The 21908-nt window shown below is 48.9% G+C and overlaps 8 protein-coding genes across 8 annotated transcripts; 4 read left to right on the forward strand and 4 right to left on the reverse strand.

Moving 5' to 3' along the window:
* The first annotated feature begins 951 nt into the window (after window positions 1-951).
* F4817DRAFT_2675 (glycosyltransferase family 34 protein) lies at window positions 952-2540 on the forward strand. Its single transcript, XM_049299382.1, has 3 exons — window positions 952-1372; window positions 1428-1855; window positions 1918-2540. The coding sequence occupies exons 1-3, from the start codon at window positions 1084-1086 to the stop codon at window positions 2134-2136; spliced, it is 936 nt and encodes a 311-aa protein (XP_049163825.1). The 5' UTR covers window positions 952-1083; the 3' UTR covers window positions 2137-2540.
* A 1282-nt stretch (window positions 2541-3822) lies between these two features.
* Window positions 3823-6254, forward strand: F4817DRAFT_2663 (uncharacterized protein). Its single transcript, XM_049299363.1, has 3 exons — window positions 3823-4696; window positions 4761-5781; window positions 5928-6254. Exons 1-3 carry the CDS (start codon window positions 3953-3955, stop codon window positions 6134-6136), a joined length of 1974 nt encoding a protein of 657 aa, XP_049163826.1. The 5' UTR covers window positions 3823-3952; the 3' UTR covers window positions 6137-6254.
* A 1441-nt stretch (window positions 6255-7695) lies between these two features.
* F4817DRAFT_2728 (NUDIX hydrolase domain-like protein) lies at window positions 7696-8671 on the reverse strand. Its single transcript, XM_049299446.1, has 2 exons — window positions 8447-8671; window positions 7696-8339 (listed from the first exon to the last, which is right to left on the reverse strand). Exons 1-2 carry the CDS (start codon window positions 8505-8507, stop codon window positions 7912-7914), a joined length of 489 nt encoding a protein of 162 aa, XP_049163827.1. The 5' UTR covers window positions 8508-8671; the 3' UTR covers window positions 7696-7911.
* Window positions 8672-12171: 3500 nt separating this feature from the next.
* On the forward strand, window positions 12172-14598 carry F4817DRAFT_355528 (arginine-tRNA-protein transferase; the record flags this gene model as incomplete). Its single annotated transcript, XM_049305667.1, has 4 exons — window positions 12172-12217; window positions 12893-12934; window positions 13185-13908; window positions 14076-14598. The coding sequence occupies 4 exons, from the start codon at window positions 12172-12174 to the stop codon at window positions 14596-14598; spliced, it is 1335 nt and encodes a 444-aa protein (XP_049163828.1).
* A 319-nt stretch (window positions 14599-14917) lies between these two features.
* On the reverse strand, window positions 14918-16290 carry F4817DRAFT_355529 (NAD(P)-binding protein; the record flags this gene model as incomplete). The annotated part of the gene is made up of 5 exons (XM_049305668.1): window positions 14918-15038; window positions 15095-15138; window positions 15225-15408; window positions 15479-15781; window positions 15893-16290. The coding sequence occupies 5 exons, from the start codon at window positions 16288-16290 to the stop codon at window positions 14918-14920; spliced, it is 1050 nt and encodes a 349-aa protein (XP_049163829.1).
* A 919-nt stretch (window positions 16291-17209) lies between these two features.
* F4817DRAFT_2843 (ribosomal protein S5 domain 2-type protein) lies at window positions 17210-19044 on the forward strand. The gene is made up of 2 exons (XM_049299579.1): window positions 17210-18009; window positions 18112-19044. Exons 1-2 carry the CDS (start codon window positions 17491-17493, stop codon window positions 18766-18768), a joined length of 1176 nt encoding a protein of 391 aa, XP_049163830.1. The 5' UTR covers window positions 17210-17490; the 3' UTR covers window positions 18769-19044.
* F4817DRAFT_2846 (uncharacterized protein) lies at window positions 18855-20269 on the reverse strand. Its single transcript, XM_049299582.1, has 3 exons — window positions 20156-20269; window positions 19414-20094; window positions 18855-19339 (listed from the first exon to the last, which is right to left on the reverse strand). The coding sequence occupies exons 2-3, from the start codon at window positions 20023-20025 to the stop codon at window positions 18941-18943; spliced, it is 1011 nt and encodes a 336-aa protein (XP_049163831.1). The 5' UTR covers window positions 20026-20094; window positions 20156-20269; the 3' UTR covers window positions 18855-18940.
* Window positions 20270-20735: 466 nt separating this feature from the next.
* F4817DRAFT_355530 (uncharacterized protein) lies at window positions 20736-21779 on the reverse strand (the record flags this gene model as incomplete). The annotated part of the gene is made up of 2 exons (XM_049305669.1): window positions 20736-21275; window positions 21441-21779. 2 exons carry the CDS (start codon window positions 21777-21779, stop codon window positions 20736-20738), a joined length of 879 nt encoding a protein of 292 aa, XP_049163832.1.
* Between the last annotated feature and the right edge of the window lie 129 nt (window positions 21780-21908).

Consider the following 21908-nt stretch of genomic DNA (forward strand, 5'->3'; position numbering starts at 1 on the left):
CTAGTAGGACTAGCAGACGTAGATATCTACCGACAATAGGAATGTGTAAAGTGTAAGAGCAATTCGTTGAAGAAAGACTAGAAAGACTAAAATGTGATAACCAGGTCGAGCGGGCCGTGTCACATGATTTCCCAGAGTCACGTGATTGTACATATAAAATTTAAGATGCGATAACAAGAAAAAAAGATTTGCCGAATCAACGTGTTTTCATACACGCAATGCACACTCTTAAGTTGCCTCGAATATGCTCTCCCATATCTTGTCAACTAGTCTGTGTGCAAAGATTGATACCTTGCTTACGATCTGATGAGTGAAGCGTCTTGCTTTTACTCGCACGCAGATTTGTTCGAGGACGTCGCAAATTCAGCCTCGCGTCGTTGGCTCTTTTTGAGTGGTTTCGATTCGGTCTACCCTTTTCCGTCATGGTCTTTGTATAAAGGTGTGGCCTGGCTATTTTCGATATATTACGTCTTTCCGGTGTCGTATATACATATTTGCTTATAAGACTTGGTGTCGTAATTCGCTGTTAACTGCTTGAAATAATTACGAGATATTTCTAGACTGCGTTGATGAAGCTGTTGATGTATTAGCTCAGATTAGATTAGATTAGCTCATGTACGGATTACAATATCCTTCAGTCAATTAATATTAGGCATGGTTTAGGTAAGCCAGCCAGGTACCTAGTCAAACAGCCAACAGGGGTCCAGGCTGTTCCAATAGCGCTAAGTTGAATTAAGTTGAATTAAAAGTGCTGCCAAAATGAGTTTCCGTACATGCAATCTGGCGATGGGCTGCATGCATATGGTTTTTTGCGACATGTCAAATTACAACCGTTACCCGTGCCTGAAGTAATAGCTAATTTAGTTCGCAATTGTCCTGATGCCACGAGAACTCATCACCTTTATCGTTTAGTCTTTCATTCTCATTGCGCCAGAGTGGCCACGTCCGTCACGTCTAGACACTGGGCGAAAGTGCCCGCCTTTTGGCTCAATCGCTCGCTATTCAGGTAGTCGACCGCCTGTCTTACCTTTCTTCTTCGACAATCCTAAGAGAGGTCAATAATCCTCTCTATCGACCTTCATTATGCATTACGCTTATCCCTCTCGAAAAAGTTCGAATCCGCCACCTTATCTACCTCGTTCCACGCGAATACCGAGAATACGGAGGAGTCAACTCAAGCCGATCGCTTTCTTTGGCCTAATAATTATTGGTTTGATATGGGTGTTTTCCGGCAGCTCGAAACACGCTGGGCATCGCGCGATATCGGGGAAACCCCCTGTCGTGCTGGTAACCGTGTTCGATGACAAGAATGACAACTCGGTGTATATCAAGAACATTAGGGAAAATAGGATGCAATATGCGGAAAAGCACGGTAAGGTTTTACAACAGCCTGGTCATTTTTGGGCCATCGCCTAACCATTGATCAGGGTACGGCACATTACTTGCCAAAGCTAGCGACTATAACCTCAACGGATCACCTGCGTCCTGGGCGAAAGTTGTGGCAATGCGCCATGCCATAACCAAGTATCCCGATTGCAAATATATGTGGTTTCTCGATCAGAATGCGCTCATTATGAATCCGCATTTGAAAGTGGAAGATTACGTCATGGGCGCCAGCAAACTCGAAGCCTCCATGTTCAAGGATCTCCCAGTGGTCCCCCCGGATAGCATTATCAAGACATTTTCACACCTCAAGGGAGATGATGTCGAATTCGTTCTTACGCAGGATAAAGAAGGCCTATCTTCGACTAGTTTTATCATCAAAAACGGCGAATGGGCCAAATTCTTTCTCGATACTTGGTTTGACCCGTTATATCGGAGCTACAACTTCCAGAAAGCAGAGACGCATGCATTGGTAAGTCCTCATTCTACCCCCGCTCCCATTCAGCATAGGATTAGAGTGCTGACCAGTACTAGGAGCATATTGTTCAATGGCATCCAACGATCTTGTCGAAAATGGCCATCATTCCTCAGCGAATTATAAACGCCTATAACAATAACGGTCACGGCGAGCAGTACAAGGATGGGGATATCGCGGTTGTATTCGCCCACTGTTCTAATGTTGGAGATAATAGCTGTGCTAAGGAGGCCGAACGATTTTCGCAACAGTGGCGGACGTCATTTTCCAGGGCATGAGAGTACACGCGATAATGTATGACGAAAACAAATGTTCCGATGCAGGTACTAAACTCGACGCCGCGACGACCAAAAGGAGAGCGGCGGCATTCATGTGTTTGTTATAGGCGTTCAAGGAGCACAAGGATATTAGATTCGGATATTCTATGGCCCACTACTATACTAACGGGACACACTGGCATTTACATAGGTGTTTTGACGGCTTGGAGATTGGCTTCAGTCCGAGAAGCGCTGCTGGATGGATGATGTATTACATATTTTCTCGGGCCAGACCCGGCGAGGTTCTTGACGTTAGGCCTATCAAACCGAGCGTCTGATTATTATGTACGTCTTGAAAACGAATACGGTACAATCGAAGAATAGGATTTAATGAATATCCCCGATGGTTATGTTGACCCAGTAAGTTATTGAGGCCCCAGGATTTGATAAGTGAGAAATAGACCGAAGGACTACGCGCAGAGTAGATAAATCTTCGTTAATATTGGCACGTGCCTAGCATCTGTACATGAAAGTCAGAAGAATTGCTTATGTACCTACTATGTTCGCTATTCCCCTTGACGGCACGGAATTCTCTTGGCTCAATATCACATGCAGAGGTCTTTCTAGGGGGACCTTTCCGGTTGGCTCCCTATACTACTACTAAACAACAAGGGGCAATCTGTCAAAATTCATCCCGTCCTCTTTTCTAGGCGAGAGGTCGAATCGTTGCTAATGTTCGGGTGTCGGGCATCCGATGATAAAGGGACGGCTGTACGTTTCAGCCACGCCCGGGCATACCCTGCGTCTACAACGTAGTGCTGCTACGTGCTAACACTTCACGGAGTCCAGAATATGCCAAGCTAGAAGATATCACCTGTGTATTTATTCATCTGAAAAGCAAGGGCTAGTCCTTAGATAATCGATGGTAGTGGTAGTGGTAGTGGTAGTGGTATAAGGCCAGATGACCATGTGATCGGTCCCAAGTTAATAATTAACCTTAAATATATCGGCAGTGTCAGGGCCAGGGGCTACCGAGACGGCCGGCCAAGTGGGACGTGCATATCCGGGTACCCGCGTATTGCAGGCCGTACTTGCTCTTCTCTTCGCTTTGGGTAAGAAGGTGTAATACATACGACTTCTTGCTTATTATTTCATGGAAGCGAGGAATTAGTCACTTTCTCAATTGAATAATTCTTATCTCACACATGCCGCGTGGAATAGAGAGATCGAGTAAGAAACCACAAATAAATCCTTAAAGTCCGGATTATAAGGCACACCTAAAGCAATGCTGCGTGTGCTGCGTGCGATATTACTGGTGCGCAATATTGCCGGTTTGCCCAATCCGAATGTGAAATCAATGCGACTTACACTAACAAGACTTACCTAGTCGACATCCTGTCTACTCGTTTCTAATTGTAGATCATACAGTTAACCAAGCCCACGTAAAGACTCACTAGGTTGACCAAGGCGATCAGACAGACCCCGGCTCGCGATTTAGTGCTCCTGCAAGGGGCTTTATCACACGCATCTTCCCGACCCGGGCTCAACACCAATAGCTCGGTAACCGTTGTCCGCATGAAATCTCTCCTGTCAACCTAGTAAGATCGGATCCTAGTACCTAGGTAGGCAGGAAAACCTGAACGAGAAAGATGGGGACGACGGAGCTGTCGACGGAGCTGTCGACGGCTAGAAGCTGTCATATGCCCTGCTTTGACCCTGCTCTTCGTTTCAACGTCGTCTATCAGTCTTCTCTCCCTTCTTTCGCATCTTTTTCCCGTTTTGATGACATCGTCCTGGCGACAAGTACTAGTTCACGTCACTCGTTATGGGCTCATGAATGATGTTGAAAAGCGGGCTCTTGCGGTGCTGTCTACTAATCGCGCTGGGCACGATAGGGACATGGGCTAACGAGGATGTTGGGAAAGATGCCGAGTGGGTATTACACAAGGTGGCTGAGGTGCCAGAAGATGAATTTTCATTCTTGCGGAATAGGTTTAATCATGCAGTTACCGAGGAGGATAATGCGGTCAAGAGATTCGTAGTAGAAAGGATACCAGACCCCACGAGAAGGGGTCCCAAAGAGCAGGCAGCTCCAGCCCTGACGACTCCCCAACCAACACCGCCGCCGCAGAAGCGCCAGGACGATGGCCAAATCCAGGCCCTCTCCCAACAGCTCCAGTCACTTTCAGAGTCCGCGACCCGAGCCATATCATCCGTATCATCAAGCGCTTCTTCGGCCATGAGCCTCGTATCTCAATCCGCCCAGTTCGTCCGGCAGTCCGCCGATCAAGCAGTCCAGTCCGCCAACCAGAACGCCGACAATGCTAACCGGCAACTATCGCAGACCCAATCGTCGGCAGCCAGCGCCGTCTCTGCGGCAAGCGCGCGCGCGAGCGACGATATCTCGCGATCGCTATCAAGTATGAGCAGCCGGATCTCGTTCAACTTAGCCAGCGTTCAGAGCAGCGCTAGTAGCGTAATTAGCGCCGCTATGGTAGAGGCAAGCTCGAGCGCGGCGAACGCAGTAAATATAGCCGCAAGTCAAATTCAGGAGGCGAGGGCCGATGCAAGCGGTGTCAGGGTGTGTTTTTGAGTTATCCGTCTTCGCAGATGTACTACCACTTTCAGCTAACATACTACAATAGGGCGATGCAAGCTCTATCGTATCGCAAGTACAATCTAACTCGGTCTCAGGCACGAATGTTGCCGTAATAGTCACAGTGTCAGTGATCGGTACAGCTATACTTACAACCATCGCTTCGTGCTTCATCGTACGCTATCGACGAAAGAAGAGACGTGATCGCGAGGGTTTAGCTACAGCAATCAATAACAACGAGAGTCAGTATGAGAAACCAATCGCAGTTCGCGGTACCCCGGGAACTCCCCGTTTTACGCCGTTCGGTGGTGGGACCGGATACCCAATGGACAAGTTCAAGCTTCCGGACTTGAGCTTGAGCCCCTTTTTGAAAATGAAGACCAACGAAGGAAGTCCAAGCGATTTTGGTTTCGCGCGAAGTACCTACAGTAATAGTGACGGCAAGGCGTCCGTCAACGGTGACGTATACGGCGTCTCACCGGCAAGCTTCAGGTTGAAGAAAGATAATAGCATCAAGAGCGCAACAAGTGTACGACTTATCAGAGTGGGCAGCAATAATAATAAAGGGAAAGAAATAGAAAAAGGCAAAGAGGAAGATCAGAGAACTCTCCTTAGTCCGATACTCTCCCCAGCGCCATCGCTCCCTGTAGAGACGCCGATAGTGCTAGCAGCACCGGCTGCAGCGTCAACACCACCCCAGCCGCAGCTCTTTTCGCCAGCTTCGCTAACCTTGCTGGCATCACCTATAGAGCCACAGATTGCAGAACCGGCACGAGCGACTACTCGGTCTGTTCGAAACTCGGAGGCGGCAGAGGAGCCCGACATAAATCCAGTTAAACACACCGCGACAATGACCAGCCAGAACCGACTCAGATTTCGTGACAGCAGCGATGTGGAATCAGCCGAACCCTCGCCAGCGAACTGGAGACTATCAACGGCGCGTACCGTAGCCGCGATGAACCCGATGCGGAACACAAACACGGCTAGCCTACGAATGACAACCATGAGCACCGGTGGTAGTGACAACGGCCAGTCGCCGCCTCGGCGTCCCAAGAACGCGGGTGCTAGCTGTATGTGACGTGGAGTTCTTATTTTCCCCCTTTTAGCTTCATCCCCGTAGCAAGAAGTTGCATCAGGAACTTGCTGAGCTTTTCTTGCCTCCTAAAACCCTCCAGACTCTTTTCCTGTAGAAGAAGTAACTGACACAGTATCACAGTCGCCACGTTCCCCAAGGTGCGCAACGGCCCACCAAGGGGTTCCGCCTCCGAGGCTATCATGAACAAGAGCCGCACGAGTTTAAACGGCGTCACGGCACGGCTGCGCGAGGAGACGGAGCGTAGACTGCGCGAATCAGCTGAAATCGGCGGTGCTAGCGACGCGGTGAGGTCGAGCAGGGGCCCGAATTGGCCTTTCGGCGGTAACTAGGATATATCTATATGTACCTAGGGTAGGGCTAGTCGGCAGATGGGTGTAGTGAGCGAGTGTCTATGTAATTTGTAAGACGATACCACAACCCAGTTGAGTAAAGTGGAAGTGGAAATAGGGGATAAGAAGAGAAAGAAAGCAAGAGTAAAGTAATCGTGGCTGAAGCAGAGCCTTGCCAGGACGGGACGGGACGTACTGGAGATGTACCTATACCTATACCTATACCTAACTTACCTATGTACCATATTAATTTAGTTATAACCCATCTGTCTGTCTACATTCGCAACTCGTCCCCCAACCTTACCTCGTCTCTAACTCGCCTCGTCACTAATGTCTCGTGTATATCCTTTTCTACCCAGCCATACATACACCAGGCGAACAGCATATGTATATCCACGGGTAGACAAGTAAGCATAAATATCAGTATCCAATATGATGAACGAACAACACGATGATTTGGTTTGGTTTTGGGACAGTTAACCCAGTCCCCCACGCCAACATCTAGAACCAGGAAAGAAAGCGAAAGCCCGGCGAGACATACATACATACATAAATACATACATGCGTACGTGGTAGATACGACACGCCGTCCCACTAGCCAGTGCCCAGGAAGGCAGCAAGGCACGCGCCTCGATTCAAGCAACCCGGCCAGCTAGAAGGGATAAGCTTCGGTCGATGTTAGCGGGCTAGAGTAGCTATATTAATATATGGATTAGATGTGCAGGCAAATATACCTAGGTATGTTCCAGAACTAAGCCAGCCTATATTATCCCACCCTATATATAGGTAGGTGGTAGGTAGGTATCTATGTGGCGGGAGCTTCGGGATGCCGAGTTGATACTTACCATTTGTTTATTCACTTCTTACCTACTTACGTACCTACACGTATACCTTGCTGCTACGTCCACGTCCTGCGTCTCGCATCTACGTCAGTAGGATTAGTACCAAGAGCCTTCGTGCAGGCTCTACCGGGCCAACTACGACGCTCGCTGGCACCGCCCCCCCTATCCGGGCACCAAAGCACCAATTAACCTAACCCCGTCTCCGGAAGTCCCAATGTGATGGCATAAATACGGAAATGGGGGTCTATGTAGCGATATATTCTCGCGTGGGGTTTAACGGGGATTCTTATCTGACCCCTTATACCAGTCACCTGCTCGTAGCATGCACGCACGCACGTATTGTTACTGACATGCAGCAAATCCAGCTGCTAAATGTATTATTTCAACCACCCGCATTAGCTGAGAACGCGGCGGTAATTCGCCCCGAACAGGCAAGATTTCGAGAAGCCTGAAACCTCTCCTACTTCTTGGTGCTACTTGGATTTGTAGATGTGTACCCATTCAACGCCAATTTTATAGGCGCGTATGTATGTGATGCCGCTGCCGACCAATCTTGATTTCAACAACTTCTATACCATGTTGCCAACAACGCCTAGTTCTATGCAAGCTTAGTATGCCTTCTTTCATTAGTAAACAGAGGTAGGGAGAATAGGAACTGATGAGATATCAGCAACACCAAAGCTCATCATCTCAACCAGTTCTCCCCCTCCGGCTCAGTTAGAAACAAAGGGGTCAAGGAGATGAGTATTATAATGCCGCACGATAGAAAGAAATATCTCGGGAGATGCCGACAACTCCAGAACCCTGGTCTATGCAATTTTTCCAGATTAGAACGTGGTCAAATGGATCTTATGGACAATAGAAAGACGTGTGCCGGAACTGCACTGTGAGAGGGACATTGAAGAAGGGTTCTTCTCGGTTACACCCGGATTCTTATGTTCTGTGCATAGTAGATAATTCGAGAGCCTGTAGCAGCTCCGGTCGATCAGAAAGAGCCTCCTTCGCCTGGGTGTATGTAAACCACTGGCGTTCTCTTTTGTGCTTCTCGGGCCAATTGTTTTCCTCTGTCAGGACGGTAGCCTCGTAGAAGCGGTATAGAGCTTTGGGAGCATCCTTAGACAGCCTCTTAGGTGGCCGCGAGTCAATGACTTCGCCGAGATCATAGTCGATGCGGATTATTATACCGGCTTCTTCCCAGGCTTCGCGTTCAGCGGCCTCTGTACATTCTTCATCCGATTCCCATCCACCTTTTGGAAGAACCCAGCCCTTTCTCCGAGTCGATTGGATGAGCAAAACGTATACCCGGTCCTCCGACAGGGGGACCACTCCCGCTACCAATCGTTCACCCTTCGAGTTATAGCCTGGAAATTCAAGGGTCAGTTGGTCTATGGGGTAGGCGGATTACAAACTAGCGCGCCACGAGAACAAATCAAGATAAATCCACCGAGAATCTTGTAACAAAACTTACGTTGCTTTGTTCTACCAGTACGAGACTCCATTGTACGATGATTTGAGGAGCCGGACGCCATTTTGTAAGTCGTAAAATGGGAAGAACGGCGCGGATGTACTAGCTCGGCCTAGCGAGAGGATCAAGACGGGGAAAACCGGGGTTAGTTTAGTCGTGGGATAACCCTGGGCAGAGTGTGCCGGCCAGATGGAGCTGGAATTAAGGCGCTTTACCGAAAAATGTTGAGCTGCATGGTCATGGAAAGTCTCAGAATTGTGCGAAGTCGTCTATCTGGGGGGCGCGGTGATATGATGATCGCGTTCTCGTGATGCTTGGGGGGTTGTGTACGAATCAATTCTCTTGTCTCTCTTTTACTCCAGCTTCCGTCTACGGTTGATTCTCCAATGTTTAATGCTCGATGCTCAATGCTCAATGCACAAATACTGTATTGTAATGTCCTGGGAATCCGGCCCTAGCAACCAACAAGGAAAGGGAATAGTGAGCGGTATTGGCAAAATTGGACGTCCACATAGACAAGCTCGTTCGGACCCACGTGTGACTTCGGGCTTTTTCTTCAGAAGTTCGGGGGGTGCGTTACGGAAGCGCTGGAAAGAAAAGTGCGGCAGATCCCGGGGCTTTGTAGGAGTCAAGGTTGCGGGTAGGTGAGACGAATTCGTCGCATAGGCCGACGTCTTTCGGATTCTGCAGCGGATTTTTTTTTGTGGGGAGAAGGAGCACAGAATAGAATACCCGGCGGTCAAGTAGGAAGCGCACAGGTGCTTTGTTGGCGAGTAGGAGCACGATGCCCAGGATGTCTGGCACGGTGTTGAGGTTGAGGTTGAGCCACTAACGAGCGAAGGGGAAAGTTGCTGTTCTGGCTAGACCAGCACGAACGTTGCAAGTCTCGTGCCATAACTGAAATAAAAATGGAGGGGCACAGACAAGGAAAAGCTGGCTGAGTTGGGTTTTATAGTACTTTCTCTTTTTTTCTAAAGGGAGAAAAAAAAAGGAGCCCCCAGCTTAGACGAGGAGCCGCGGACCAGGGCGAAAGCACGAGCTAGGTAGGTACGACTTACCTTTAGTAAGGTTGTGAGATGCAGGGCCCAGAACTACCTAGAGGGTACCTAAATACTTACCTAGCTACTTACCCAAAACCTCCACGTTCCTTCCATTTGTAAAGTATGTATCCGTACCGTACTAGCATCCCCGTGCGTTGCTGCTCGGTACATACATGTATTCAATGCCAGGTGAGGTAAGGCAAGACAAGGCAAGGCAAAGCCATACAGCTCGCCACAAGAACAAGGGTAAGTAGGGTGGACGCACGAACAAGTAGCTGGAAGTACCGGATAGCTTTAAATAACTTGTATAACGCGTATAACGTGTAGGTACTGCAATTAAGATACATTACCTAGGTATCTTACCTGCTTACCGGCTTACCTTGGGTACCTTACTCAGTTCAATTACCTACATTATGTACCTACTAATGTTATATAGACCGGCGTGTTTGAAGTTGCAGGTGGTGGGTGAGCTACCCTAGGTACATAAACAGCACGTATGCTTCGGTATAAGAAACACATGCACGATGTTTTGAAAGCAGCAACGACCGCCGCTTACATCGTAGTGTACGTACCACTATACATAGCAGCGAAAAGGTGCTAAAGGGACCAGAGTATGATAACTTCTGGCTACGGGCAGAGGGCCGAAGCTAAGGATATGCCCGTTCTAACAGGGGCTTCCCATCGAAAGGGAAATAGATATAAATATTTTTATGAGTAGAGTGGAGGAGAAAAGTAGAGAAGAGAAAATTTTTCCTCAAAACGGAGTTTACATCAATCTCGCCGTGCCCCCGTTAGGTGCATACAGCAACATACAGAGGTGTCATACATGTACATATTTGAAAGAATTCCCGCTTGCTTCAGATATACGATATACCCCACGTACATCGTTCGGAAAGTTTAGTTTCATTAGAGAGAAGTATAACGCGCTAGTTCGAATTCTATAAGATTGTCTTTAGATAGTTCACCTATCATTCTCACGATATTAAACTAATGCATACCATCCCACGTACAAAGTTACAGACAGGTATACAATCACATCTTATTCCACTTCACCGCGTAATTCCTTTATGTAAATCCCCTGAACTTGACTATGCATCTATATGCATTTTCATACTCGTTGGATAGTCTTTACTGCAAGCCAATGCGTACATGTTTTAAACACGTATTACTCGCATGTGTTGGTTGCCATTGAAGTCTGGTGTTACATCTAGTTGAAGGTATAACTCCTCTTACTTCGTAGGTCTAATTGGCCGGCACTTGTTTTATAGCTACACAAGGTAAGTAGGCTGGTCGGTATGGCCTTGAATCGGATCTACCCCTCGCTTACATCCTACCGTCGATCACCGAGTTCCCCAGTTGAACTACAACTGAGACATATCGTGGAGGGCAATCCTTCTGACGCTCAGCGTATATATGTACGATATACGACACACCGCTATATCTACTACCGGCATAGACATATGCCAATACATTACCTTTATGCCTATCATACGTAAGGGGTGTTGGAAAATTCTAGCTTCCAGTGTTGCATCTCGATAGCACCCAATGCTATGGCACGAGAGTAAAAGTGTCAAAGACCAAGTCCATCAGCATGACAAAACCAACCCGGGTCAGTGACGTAGTATTTTGACCCTAAATACATGTAGAGATCCATCCTCTACCTACCTAAGCCAATAGAAGCTTTAGGTATATGATAATACATACGTACGAGGTACTATATACTCGCACATGCACATATATGTAGTTACACACAAAAGAAAACTTCCAGCTTTAATAGATTAACTAGTTACTTGAATTGGAATTTCGCCTTTGATTTGCTTAAACTTATATTATAACTAAAAAATCTACAATTGTTCTTTTACAAGTATCGATTGTAAAAAAATGAGATATTCGAAGCATTTACCTCGTTCGTTCCTAGAATTATCCCAAAGTAATGTTTCCTACCTTGCCTTGCTAAGCTCAATGGGCTGATCTTTTTAGATTTATGACAATACCTTAATTGTTATACAGTCGATATTCCAGGCTAGGTTGTATAATTCGTCATAGCACCTGCATAATGCCATGCAACTCTTTAATCCAGACATGGAACTTGCCTAAGTACGTGCATCAAGTAGTAACGATTGACATCCAAGGTCTATGGATCGCTGCCTTTGAGGAAACAATCGAACTGCCAATGTAACGGGAAGGCAGTCACTGCAGAGGTGTACCTACCTTGTTGATGCAGATAAATACCCAATCAAGGTAGTACCTGACAGACCTGAATAATACCTACCAAGCTCTCTCTGTTCCCCTTTTTTACCTTTCTCCTCTTTGTGTTAGCCGCTCAACCTAAACTCGGACAACTCGATATGCAGGTCACGCACGCCACGCCAACGTTTCTCGACGCATAAAATCATAAACCCATCTACAAAAAAGAGATTACATACCAGGCAATATATTATACCTAACCTAATATTCTACCTTGATCGCTATAGCGGTACTTATCCCCAACATCATCATCGTCTGACTCGACACCGACTCTTTCGTCCCGATCCACCTCGTACGTACGTCCGCTGTCCCCTTGCCAAATAATTCACAAATCCCTGCCCGCGCGCGTGAGCTGTCTTCTCTGATCAAGTGCACTGCACTGTCCTGCCTGTCTGACCATCTAAAAAGCCTAGCCATCCGCCGGGGCGCTACTTAGAAAGGATGCAGGCCCCCCCTGAAGATGCATTTTTGTATATATCGCCAATTGGTGAGTCAGATCTTTGCCTTAAGTCCATCTACCTCTATATACCCCGAGCCGCTCCCGTACGCCCTCGACCAACCGTTCGGACCCGTGCTCCATTGCGACACTGTCGTTGGCCAGCTTGCTTTGCATACGGTTTTTATGGGGAATACAACTCTCCGTCGTGTTCGTTGGCGCGCCACTACCAGCCCACTGGCGTCTCTAAAAGCGCCGCATTGCTCCAAGAGAGCAGCTGGGAGAGACGTGCATATTCAGACATGCTCTGTTACATGCTCTGTTCCTACATGTTCATCTGGAGTCACTCATGCCAAGCTGCCATTAAAATGTCGGGATATCAGCCACCGCCAACCAGCATCTTGCTCACCTCGTGCGAATCTCGCCAGTCGTGCAATCGCAACCTCTTAGCCAGCCGATGTATCATCGCGTGTTACTTCAACCCGTCTTCATTCTAGATTCCGTTTCAACATCTCGTGCATACTCCCGACTCCCGCTACGTTTCCGAGATGCTGCCTCTTTATTCCCCCTCCGGAATCAGATGTTGATCGCAGGCCTGGTCAAGTGATCGTCAACAACTCCTATATCCACTTTCCGGGTCGACTATCTCTTACTCAGCTCGTCCTGAAGACTGAACTCCGCAGCTCATGATGCCTACGTAGACGCTCTGTGACTAACTCTTTCTAGGATATAGAAGTTCATCTAGCTGCGGCTACTGCCGTCGTAAGGGTAATAATGATCGGTCGCAGAAAAGTATGTCTACCTCATCATACTAGCATCTGTTCACGATCCGATGTCCCCTCGGCCATACTTGCCTGCCCATTGATGTTCAGGCTATTCGTGTATACTGTCTAGTTGTCGTTGTATCCTGCGTTGAGTCTCCTCCTTCGTGTAGCGTCCTACAAGGGGTTCCGGTCTAACCCCATGGTGATTCTTGCAATTGTGATTTGAGCAGCATTTTACTTACACTACGCCCCAGGCCACTCCTATTTTGCACGTGCAACATCTATGAGCCCTGCCAACTATCAGACTCTGGTCGACCGGTGTTGGAGACGATCCGGGGCGCTACTCTACAGGCCAAATCAACGAGATGCTTGTTGTCCGCATTATTCTATTCGCCTTGATTCCGTTCGTTTTCGGGCGACGAGAGATCAACGGCAAGCTGTCAACCGCTTCAACAAGTACGTCGTAGGAGATGCCTACTCAAAGGAAGCAGCTCGCTTACATCCGAGGTCGCGCGAGCAGGCTCGGAAGCGAGATACCGAGTTTGACTTGGTGGAGAGGATCCATGAATGTGAGAGCCTATTGCTGGAACGGCCACCCGAGCCGGCTCACACCTTTTCCGTTACGCTAGAGCCTGATGATTTCACCGAGGAGAAATTTCTGGTTTATGAAAACTATCAACAGATCGTTCACCAAGAACCCCCATCATCTATCTCTCGCGATGGTTTTAAGAGATTTCTCTGCACTTCGCCGTTGAGGCGCGGGAAATATACAGCGCCAGACGGACGAGAACGTCAAGTCGGTTCATTTCATCAGTGCTACAGGCTCGACGGTAAGTTAGTAGCGATAGGCGTCCTAGACCTCCTTCCAGACTGTGTTAGCGGTGTCTATTTTTTATATCATGAGTCTATTCATAGGTTTAGTCCTGGGAAGCTTGGGGCTTTACGGGAGATTGCCCTCGCAATAGAAGAAGGTTATCGGTACGTACGAGCCATTTATTGTAGCTTGCAAATCCTTTTTCTACTCACTCTAAAAATGTCTAACCCCGTTCTTTATGCAACTATACATCTTAGACAATCCCCTTTGGTGGCAAGATAAACCGAGATAGCCGAACGTCGAGGTTCAGGGAGTGCTAATAGAAGTGTAGATGGTGGTATCCTGGCTTTTATATCCATACATGCCCGAAGATGAAATACAAGATCGACTTCTCCCCGCAACAAATCCTCAATCCAGACACGTTAGAATGGGTAGACCTTGAACAGAGTGTCCTCAAAAAGTTTGACAGTCACGGGTACTTGGACTTCGAAAGATCCGAGAATGATGCTGAAAAGCATACCCAAGCTACAGAGGTCACTCTACCGATGGAAATCGAAGAAGATGGAGGCGAAATACTACACGAGGACGACGATGAAGATGAAGATGATGAAGAATACCCCCTCTTCAGTAGTAATATGCCAGGTATCCCATCAGTGGATGAAATGAACTCGATAAACTTGGATCATATTGCAGTACGCCTTAGGCGAGGGTATTGCTATGCTGGTGATCTATTCGAGTGGCACAACGAAAGTATCGACAAAAAGGGATCGGCGAAAGCAATGGTTGCGGAATTAGTAGCAGCGGTCGGTCCGGACTACATACAAGATTTGTGCTTGGACTTTCGAAGATCCTAAAAGCTTGGGAGGCCTCGGTTTTCGTGCTTACTGTCGAGCCTGGGCGAGGAATACAAGGCTTTCAGTGAGAATGTTACTCGAAAGAGTAAGGCACAAGGTTAGGAGTACAAGATAAGTTCACACGAATACATTTCACAGCCTAGATTCGATCTACAGCTATACTAGCATAGAAAAGCGGCAGGCCTTATTAAAATTGATAATCGAGGCAGGTAAACGCTCTCCTACCTTGACTCCAACTTATAGTGAATATCTTACATTATCCCAGTCTAACAGTGTCGCAACAAGGCCAATTCTTACGAACTTGGACTAGCCACGGTATTTATAATCCCAACGCTTCCTTCGCGTTAGGAATTTTGGCGATAAAATCAGCCTTCATCTCAGACCAGACTTGGGCTTGCATTTTCCTGCCAGCCTCTCCTGTCAATAGTATGTCTGCTTTTCTACGCTACGGGTTAGCCATACTAGCACGAGAATCAATTCTTAAGCTTAGACTTACTGTCGATACTCGGCCTCGGAACCGTAGAATCGGAAAAACTTCCCCTGTACGTTGAACCACACCATGTCAGCTAGCCGAACCTACTTGCAGGTAAATAATAAAGATGAAGAGGAAGAGAAATATTGCTTACATGCTCGCTCTCTTCGGTCAACCCGGTCGCCACGTACGTCCTCGCGCCGTTCTCGGGCGTCTTGCCGAATATTCCGAGGTATATCGCGATGGAGATGCGGTAGCCTGCGCCCTGGTCTATGAATTGTCGCGGCAAGTCGGATTTCACGATGCCGGGGCACATGGTGTTTATGATGACTTCTGGGCTGCGGACGGGGTGTTGGTGTTAGTCGACGTATGTTGGCAGCGAAAAGGGGGAAACAGGAGGAAACTTACCGTCCATCCGGACCTAGTGCCATCTGGGCCAGTTCGTTTACGGCATATTGCCCCAGGAGCTTGGTGGCGCCATACATAGGGTTACTCCCGGGCCAGTTCTCGGGTTTGTTGAAGTGCTCCAGGATGCCGGTTTCTGAGGCCCATTTTGTCCAGTCGTTGATGTTAGGGGCTAAGTGCTGTGATGACCCGACCGCGGCTAGATGTGCAGGCGCCGAGCGGTTAGGACGCTCTGCTTTCATCCACTGCAGGAGGAGAAAGCCTAGGAGCGCTGTGCTTAAGGCGTTGGTTTGGATGTTCTGCTCCCTGTGGGTTTTGTGCTGATTAGTTAACTGCCCGGTACACAAGGAGGAGGGTTACTTGTATCTGATGAATAAATACATAGTCCTATGAAGCCGCAAAGGAGAAGAATCTTACCATCCCTCATCGCTAAGCGTAAATTCCATGCTAACAACACCGGCGTTCAGCACCGCGAAGTCGATACCCCCCTTTCCAGCCCTGACTTTCTTAATTTCCTGCGCGAACGCAACGACCGAGGCATAGCGGCTCATATCGAGATCCAAGACGCGGACGCGATCTCTACTGCGACCATTTGTCTCCTTTTCTATGGTTTCGAGAGCGGTCTTGGCGCGGGATGCGTTGCGGCTTGTTATTATGACTTCGGATGCGCCTAGGTTGACGAAGTGCACGGCGGCTGCGAGACCTAGGCCGCTGGTTCCGCCGGTTACTAGGATGGCTTGGTCTTTGAAGCTGTTGGCTGGTGGGAGGGGGATGGGGTGCCATTTCATGTAGGCTTGGTAGAGCATGCTACTCATTGTGTCTGGTATGGTGTAGTGCTTGTGTAGTGAGGATGGGTGAGATATAACCGGGATCACTTAAAGAAACTGGGAGACTCCTGTTGAAGGTTGAGATATCTAGAGTAGGACAAGACAGAAAACTATACATTCTATTCAACGAGCACTATAATATCTATTTATCTGGCAGTACCTCTACGAGCCTGGAACCAATCGTGGACCCTGTCACCGAATCCGGCTACGACTCTATTCGAAGCATCTATTCTCTCCGGAGACTTTCCATGCATCGTGCTTATTTAATGATTAGCTGAAGACGGGGCTATACATGGCAGACAAAAGAACCTTGGGTTCATTTACGATAAATCCTTTGGATGGGGCAGCTTCACGGCGCTATCTACGATCCCAATTCCTACGAGGCTTAGAGTCGGCGCCGGTGTTGCGCCGCAGAGATATGTCTCCGAAGATCCCTGGCTCGTCCGCTGTTGTCTGTATTATAAATCCGAAAGACCTCGGTTGACATTGGTATATTTATGCGTATTTAATCGTGAGAATTATGATAGAGAGACAGGGGGAGTGGTAGAAATGAGAGATAGGAGATAGTTGCCTTCGAGATGGACATTACCATATACTGTTATCGAAGATCAAGAATTGGCATGATGTCTACAATACACAATCTTCCATATATTAGATATAATTTTAACTCTAAATTCATTCTCTTTGAATACCTAGAAGCTTTCCAATTAAAATATACCTAATTAAATCAATTCTCCTTATTGATCAGAACTCATCATCCCGTACCTTCACCATATGGAGCTCGCATATAAAGCAGTACTGCTCAATTGCATATCCCATCTCCCGGATAATGCACTATCGATAAGCACCCCCTACCTCAAGCCTCGCCGATCCCAACACCCAAAGATCAAAAAATAAGCCCCACCACCAGCTCCAGCCAATAGGTAATCTCTACTCCCCACCAACCTTAGAGCTTCCAGCTCAAAAAAATCTCCCGCCTCAGCCTCGCGGACGGAAACATCTGTGTAATACGACGGGACGATTCTATACTGCTAGTTACGCTTTAGACAAGAGGATAGTCAAGTCTAGATACGTAGATACGTAGATACTCGACTCTCTTCATAATTATCCAGGGGCCATATCCCCCCTTCCCTCTCTTTTTCTTCTTCTTTTCTTCTTCCTACCACCCTCACAACCAACCAACCAACCATGGCATCATCCACAACGCAACACCTCCTCCTCTCGCCCGCCGAGCTAGCCTACCTGCACACCGCCCTCTCCCTCTCGCCCCCCATCCGCCCCGACGGCCGCACCGCAGCCCAATTCCGCCCACTAACAGCCGAAACCGGTGTCCTGCCCGCCGCCAACGGCAGCGCGCGCGTGTGTTTCGCAGACGGCACCGAGGCCGTCGTCGGCGTGAAAGCCGAGGTCGAGAAGCGCCGCGTCCTGCCGCTTAGCCGCGTGTACTACGAGAACAAGGAGCTGCGACGTAAGGGGGGAGAGGCACAGGATGAGCAGATACAAGAAGACAGTGGGCTAGATGGGGAGGATGCAGTGTCAGGCGAGAACGATTGGGTCGAGATCACGGTTGAGATCCCCGGGTACAGGGACGACGACAGCAGCACTGTGTTCTTAGCTACTATGCTGAGCGAGGCGCTGCTGGCCGACGGCGAGTTCACCAAGAAGTTATGGATCAACCGACGATTCCACTGGAAGCTATATATTGATGTAAGTCCTATACATCCCTCTACAATTACGCAAGACATTACGCGGCCCAAGTGAAGCGGATATGATACATTGATGCACGATGCTAATATATACCTTAAACAGATCATCCTCATCTCCCCGCCCCTATCCTACCCGCTACCCCTCCTCAGCCTAACGACGCATCTCGCGCTGCTCTCTACGCGCCTACCCAGGTTAAAATCCGAAGCGGACGAGGATCCCATGTTCGACGACGACTGGGACGCCTCGCAATTCATATATCCGCGACAGAGCAGCGATACAACGTCCGCCACGGTTGGTTCGCGACCGCCTGTCACCCTGCTAGTTATGGCCGTAGGCGACAATATCATTTTCGACCCGTCGAAGGAGGAGTTAGCCGTCGCAGACTCAGCGCTCGCGGTCTCGGTGGGCGAGAGGAATGTATCTAGTGACGAGGCGTCGGAAACGATGGACGTGGATGGCGAACTGCAAACGGGCAGACACCTGCGACTTTTGTCGGTGCGAACGATAGACCCGCCCTCGCGGCTAACAGCGCCGGGGGTACCCAATGCGGTGAACGCAGCAGCGTGGGGGCAGGGCGCGCCCGCGGCCAAGGATCCGGGAGCCCGGGCGGCGGAGACGGACGACGTAGAGGGTGTGTGGAAGGCGCCGAGGGGAGGAACTAAGGTAGCTGTCCTCGGGGCCATGGTGCAAAAGGTACTAGAAAAGGGGGGCATAGCAGACGAGGTATTGGACGGTCTAGACGCTGTCGACTTGGGATAGCTCTTTTTCGCGAAATTACGATACCATGAAATTAATACCTGCCTTGTCCTGGAGCAGAGAGAGAGAGATTCTGAATATTCTAGGGGGATGGAACCCATGCTGGCCATACGCCTAATAAGTAACGGCTACTATCTTTCTCCACGCTCCTTCGTACTTCCATTCGTCCCCTTGCTTAAAATATCCCGAGGAACTTCTTGCGCTTGCCATCCGGAGTGAACTCAGCCGCAGCTAGGTTAGGCTCGGGCGCAGCAGACTCGACGATCGGGACCGGTTCGGTAGTCTCCGGCTCAGCAGGCTTGCTGCTGCTAGCCCAGAATCCCCGAGCGGGCTCTATGCCATGCGCCTTGCGGTACTCGTTCCTCTTAGCGACGTCATCGACTTTGCGGCGGCGCTTCTCGGCCGTCAGGGCGGACTGGTGTTCCTCGTGCATGCGCATGACGTCGATGACGACGCCGATGTACTGGAAGGGGTGCCGGGGGAACTCGGAGATGGGCGGGATCAGGTCTGCGAAGGGGGATTTGGCGTTGAAGTTGGCGATGAAGGTGTAGATTGCTAGGGAGGTGAGGGTGCCCTGGGAGGTTTAGTTAGATGTAGAATCGAGAGACGCTGGTAGTTGGTGTAGACAGGTAGTGGGAGGAGACTTACTAAGGTAATAAATAAGTGAATCCCTCGACTGTGGATGAACCAGTGCGTCCATGTGTTCTCCGGAGGCGGTAGGCCTGGGTACGCTTTTGCGGACTGGGCTTGGAGCTCGGCGTCTGTCGTGGGACCTCCGTAGTGCTTTGGGGTCGATCTCGGTAGGCGTGCGCCATGGGATGGGGGGTTGAATCGCTCGGGCTTTTCGAGCACGATGGGCTTTGAAGGGTCGGGCTTAGGGGGCGCACCTGGCTTCACTGCGGATGCCTGGGTTTCCGAAGCAGGCTTAGACGGATATGCAGACTTGGGTGCAGTAGACGAAGTCGCAGTCTTTAGGATCGGTGTTTGCGGAGGGACTTCTTCTTTAGTTACAGGAGCAGCCTTGGTAGCCGCGGTCTTGGGCAGGGGCTTCGTCGGCGCGGAGTGCTTGGCGGCTTTGGCGGCGGGCGACTTGTGGCTGGCTTTGGTCGAGGATGCCCTCGTTGCGGTCTTGGAGGTATAGCGCACTAGCACCTGGCCCAGCTCGGCGTTGAGGGGAGCTCTCGCGAAGGCTGCGGTGCGCCATAGCGCGCCGTATTGGGGGAGCAGGTACCGCGGGATGTAGGTTGTTTTAGAAGCCATCGCGGGGTATAGCTTTGGGAAATTTTCAGGGGGGAGGGGGGTTGCTGCACTGCACTGCACTGCACTACACTGCTAAATGATCAGTTTGCGAGCTTGGTTTGTGTCAATTGGCCCATCGACTTATACATACGAGTTGAAGCGCAAAGTCTTAAAATTTCAATCGCAATCCTTAACGTGGTACAGTTCAATCCGGCGAAGTCTCTTTTTTTTTCTTTCCCGATCTATGCGGCCGGGGGTCGGTGGTGGCCGGTTGAAATTCCCGAAATAGTTTTCACATGGTATGGAAAGCTGAAGGTGGTATGACTAATCCGTTCTCGATACGTGCATTAGGTAATACAAACGCTCCAGCTACAACTACCATAGACTGACTCTACCATAGACTGACTTTACCATAGATTGATTACATCTAACCTACCACTCATATTATATTAAGATGCGCTTGAATATGTTTTAAATATGATTAGTTTTTCATTTATTTAATTACGGCTGTTATGTTTATAATACTTGCCAATTGTTAGCCGTGTTAGCCGTCCCTTTAAAAATCGCCAGCTCTTGTTAGATTCATCTGTTCCTCAACTCGGAATAAACTGATGCACTTACTAATATGCCTCTGTCTTATTAAAGTGACGAGAACGTAACTTGTCCATGACAGCCACCCTATAAAAAAATCAACCGCAATACATTGACGAATTGTTTCCATATTTTTCTTGTTATTCTCTCACCTTGAAGTAGCCTCCTCTCCGGGTAGCCTCGGGCAGCTCGGCCGGCCGGTTCTTACCTTCACCACTCGATCTCCATAAGAGTTGGGCCTGTTCACACCGTCGAAAGTGTTCTAAAAAGCCATCTTGCGCATATACCTTGTCACGGGCCTCGAATGCCCATTTCTCGCCCCTGGAGCCGATGATGTCTTTTCCGAGAGCGAGCTGACATCCGGCACACGATATTCCGTGCTCGATCTTACCGGTTCGTTTATCACGGTAAGGAAGTGCGCAGGACCCCATAAACCTGAATTTTTTATGTCGTCCCGGCGGCGCCTGCGCTGATGTATCCGGTTGCTGTCCGGAAACCAATATGGTCTGATGAGTAGAAACGAGCATAATATGGGACTTATGTACGGTCTCGTTCATTGAATATATCCCAGGCAAAGCCTTGAATGACCTCAATTGGGCTGATTCGGCCTTAGTTAAGTGAAATTGCTTCCGGACAGCGCCAAGAGTTTGCACTTGGGTTTCCGGAGCTTCTTGGAGGCACTTAAAACAACATCGATTCCAGGTTAAGAGGGATATAAACCCGGCAAATTCGCCGCAAAAGGTATAAGCTTTGGTACATAGTGCGCAGTAAAAGTCGGTAAGAGAAACAATGATAGCAAATTTCGTTCATAGCAAAGCGCAGAGAAGGTTCAGTCCATAGGAGACCACCATCTGATATTGCCTGAGAGAGTCAACCGCCTGTCTCGATCTGAGATTTATTTGTCGAAAGTTGAATAGAGAACGCATGTCCATGCGTAACAACACGTCATGCAAGAGCTCGAGGGGTAGGCGATCTAGGGGGCCGAGTCCCGTATGAGAATCCCGCTGGAAAGGTGTTGCTATCGATGGATGAATACCAACGTGTTCGCGAGGCGAGAACCATATCACAGAGCGACAGTAATCTTTACGATGGTAGGCTGTGGTTCGAACAATAGCGTCAGCCTGTCCCTCGCGAAAATAGTATTCGGTGGCAGAGTAATATCCGTGAGGAAAACTGGTAGCCATTCTCGACATTTTGTTAATGCGCTTGAACGAAAGACGCGTGGGCCTTATTAGTAGGTAACGATCTGAGGGATGGTCCTCAAGTCACCTCGAGCTCGCCAAGTAATAACAGTGCCACTTTTCTCCGGGCAG

Source organism: Daldinia loculata, assembly GCF_022478755.1.
Source record: "Daldinia loculata strain CBS 113971 unplaced genomic scaffold F4817scaffold_1, whole genome shotgun sequence".
In the NCBI taxonomy this organism is placed as follows: Eukaryota; Fungi; Ascomycota; class Sordariomycetes; order Xylariales; family Hypoxylaceae; genus Daldinia; species Daldinia loculata.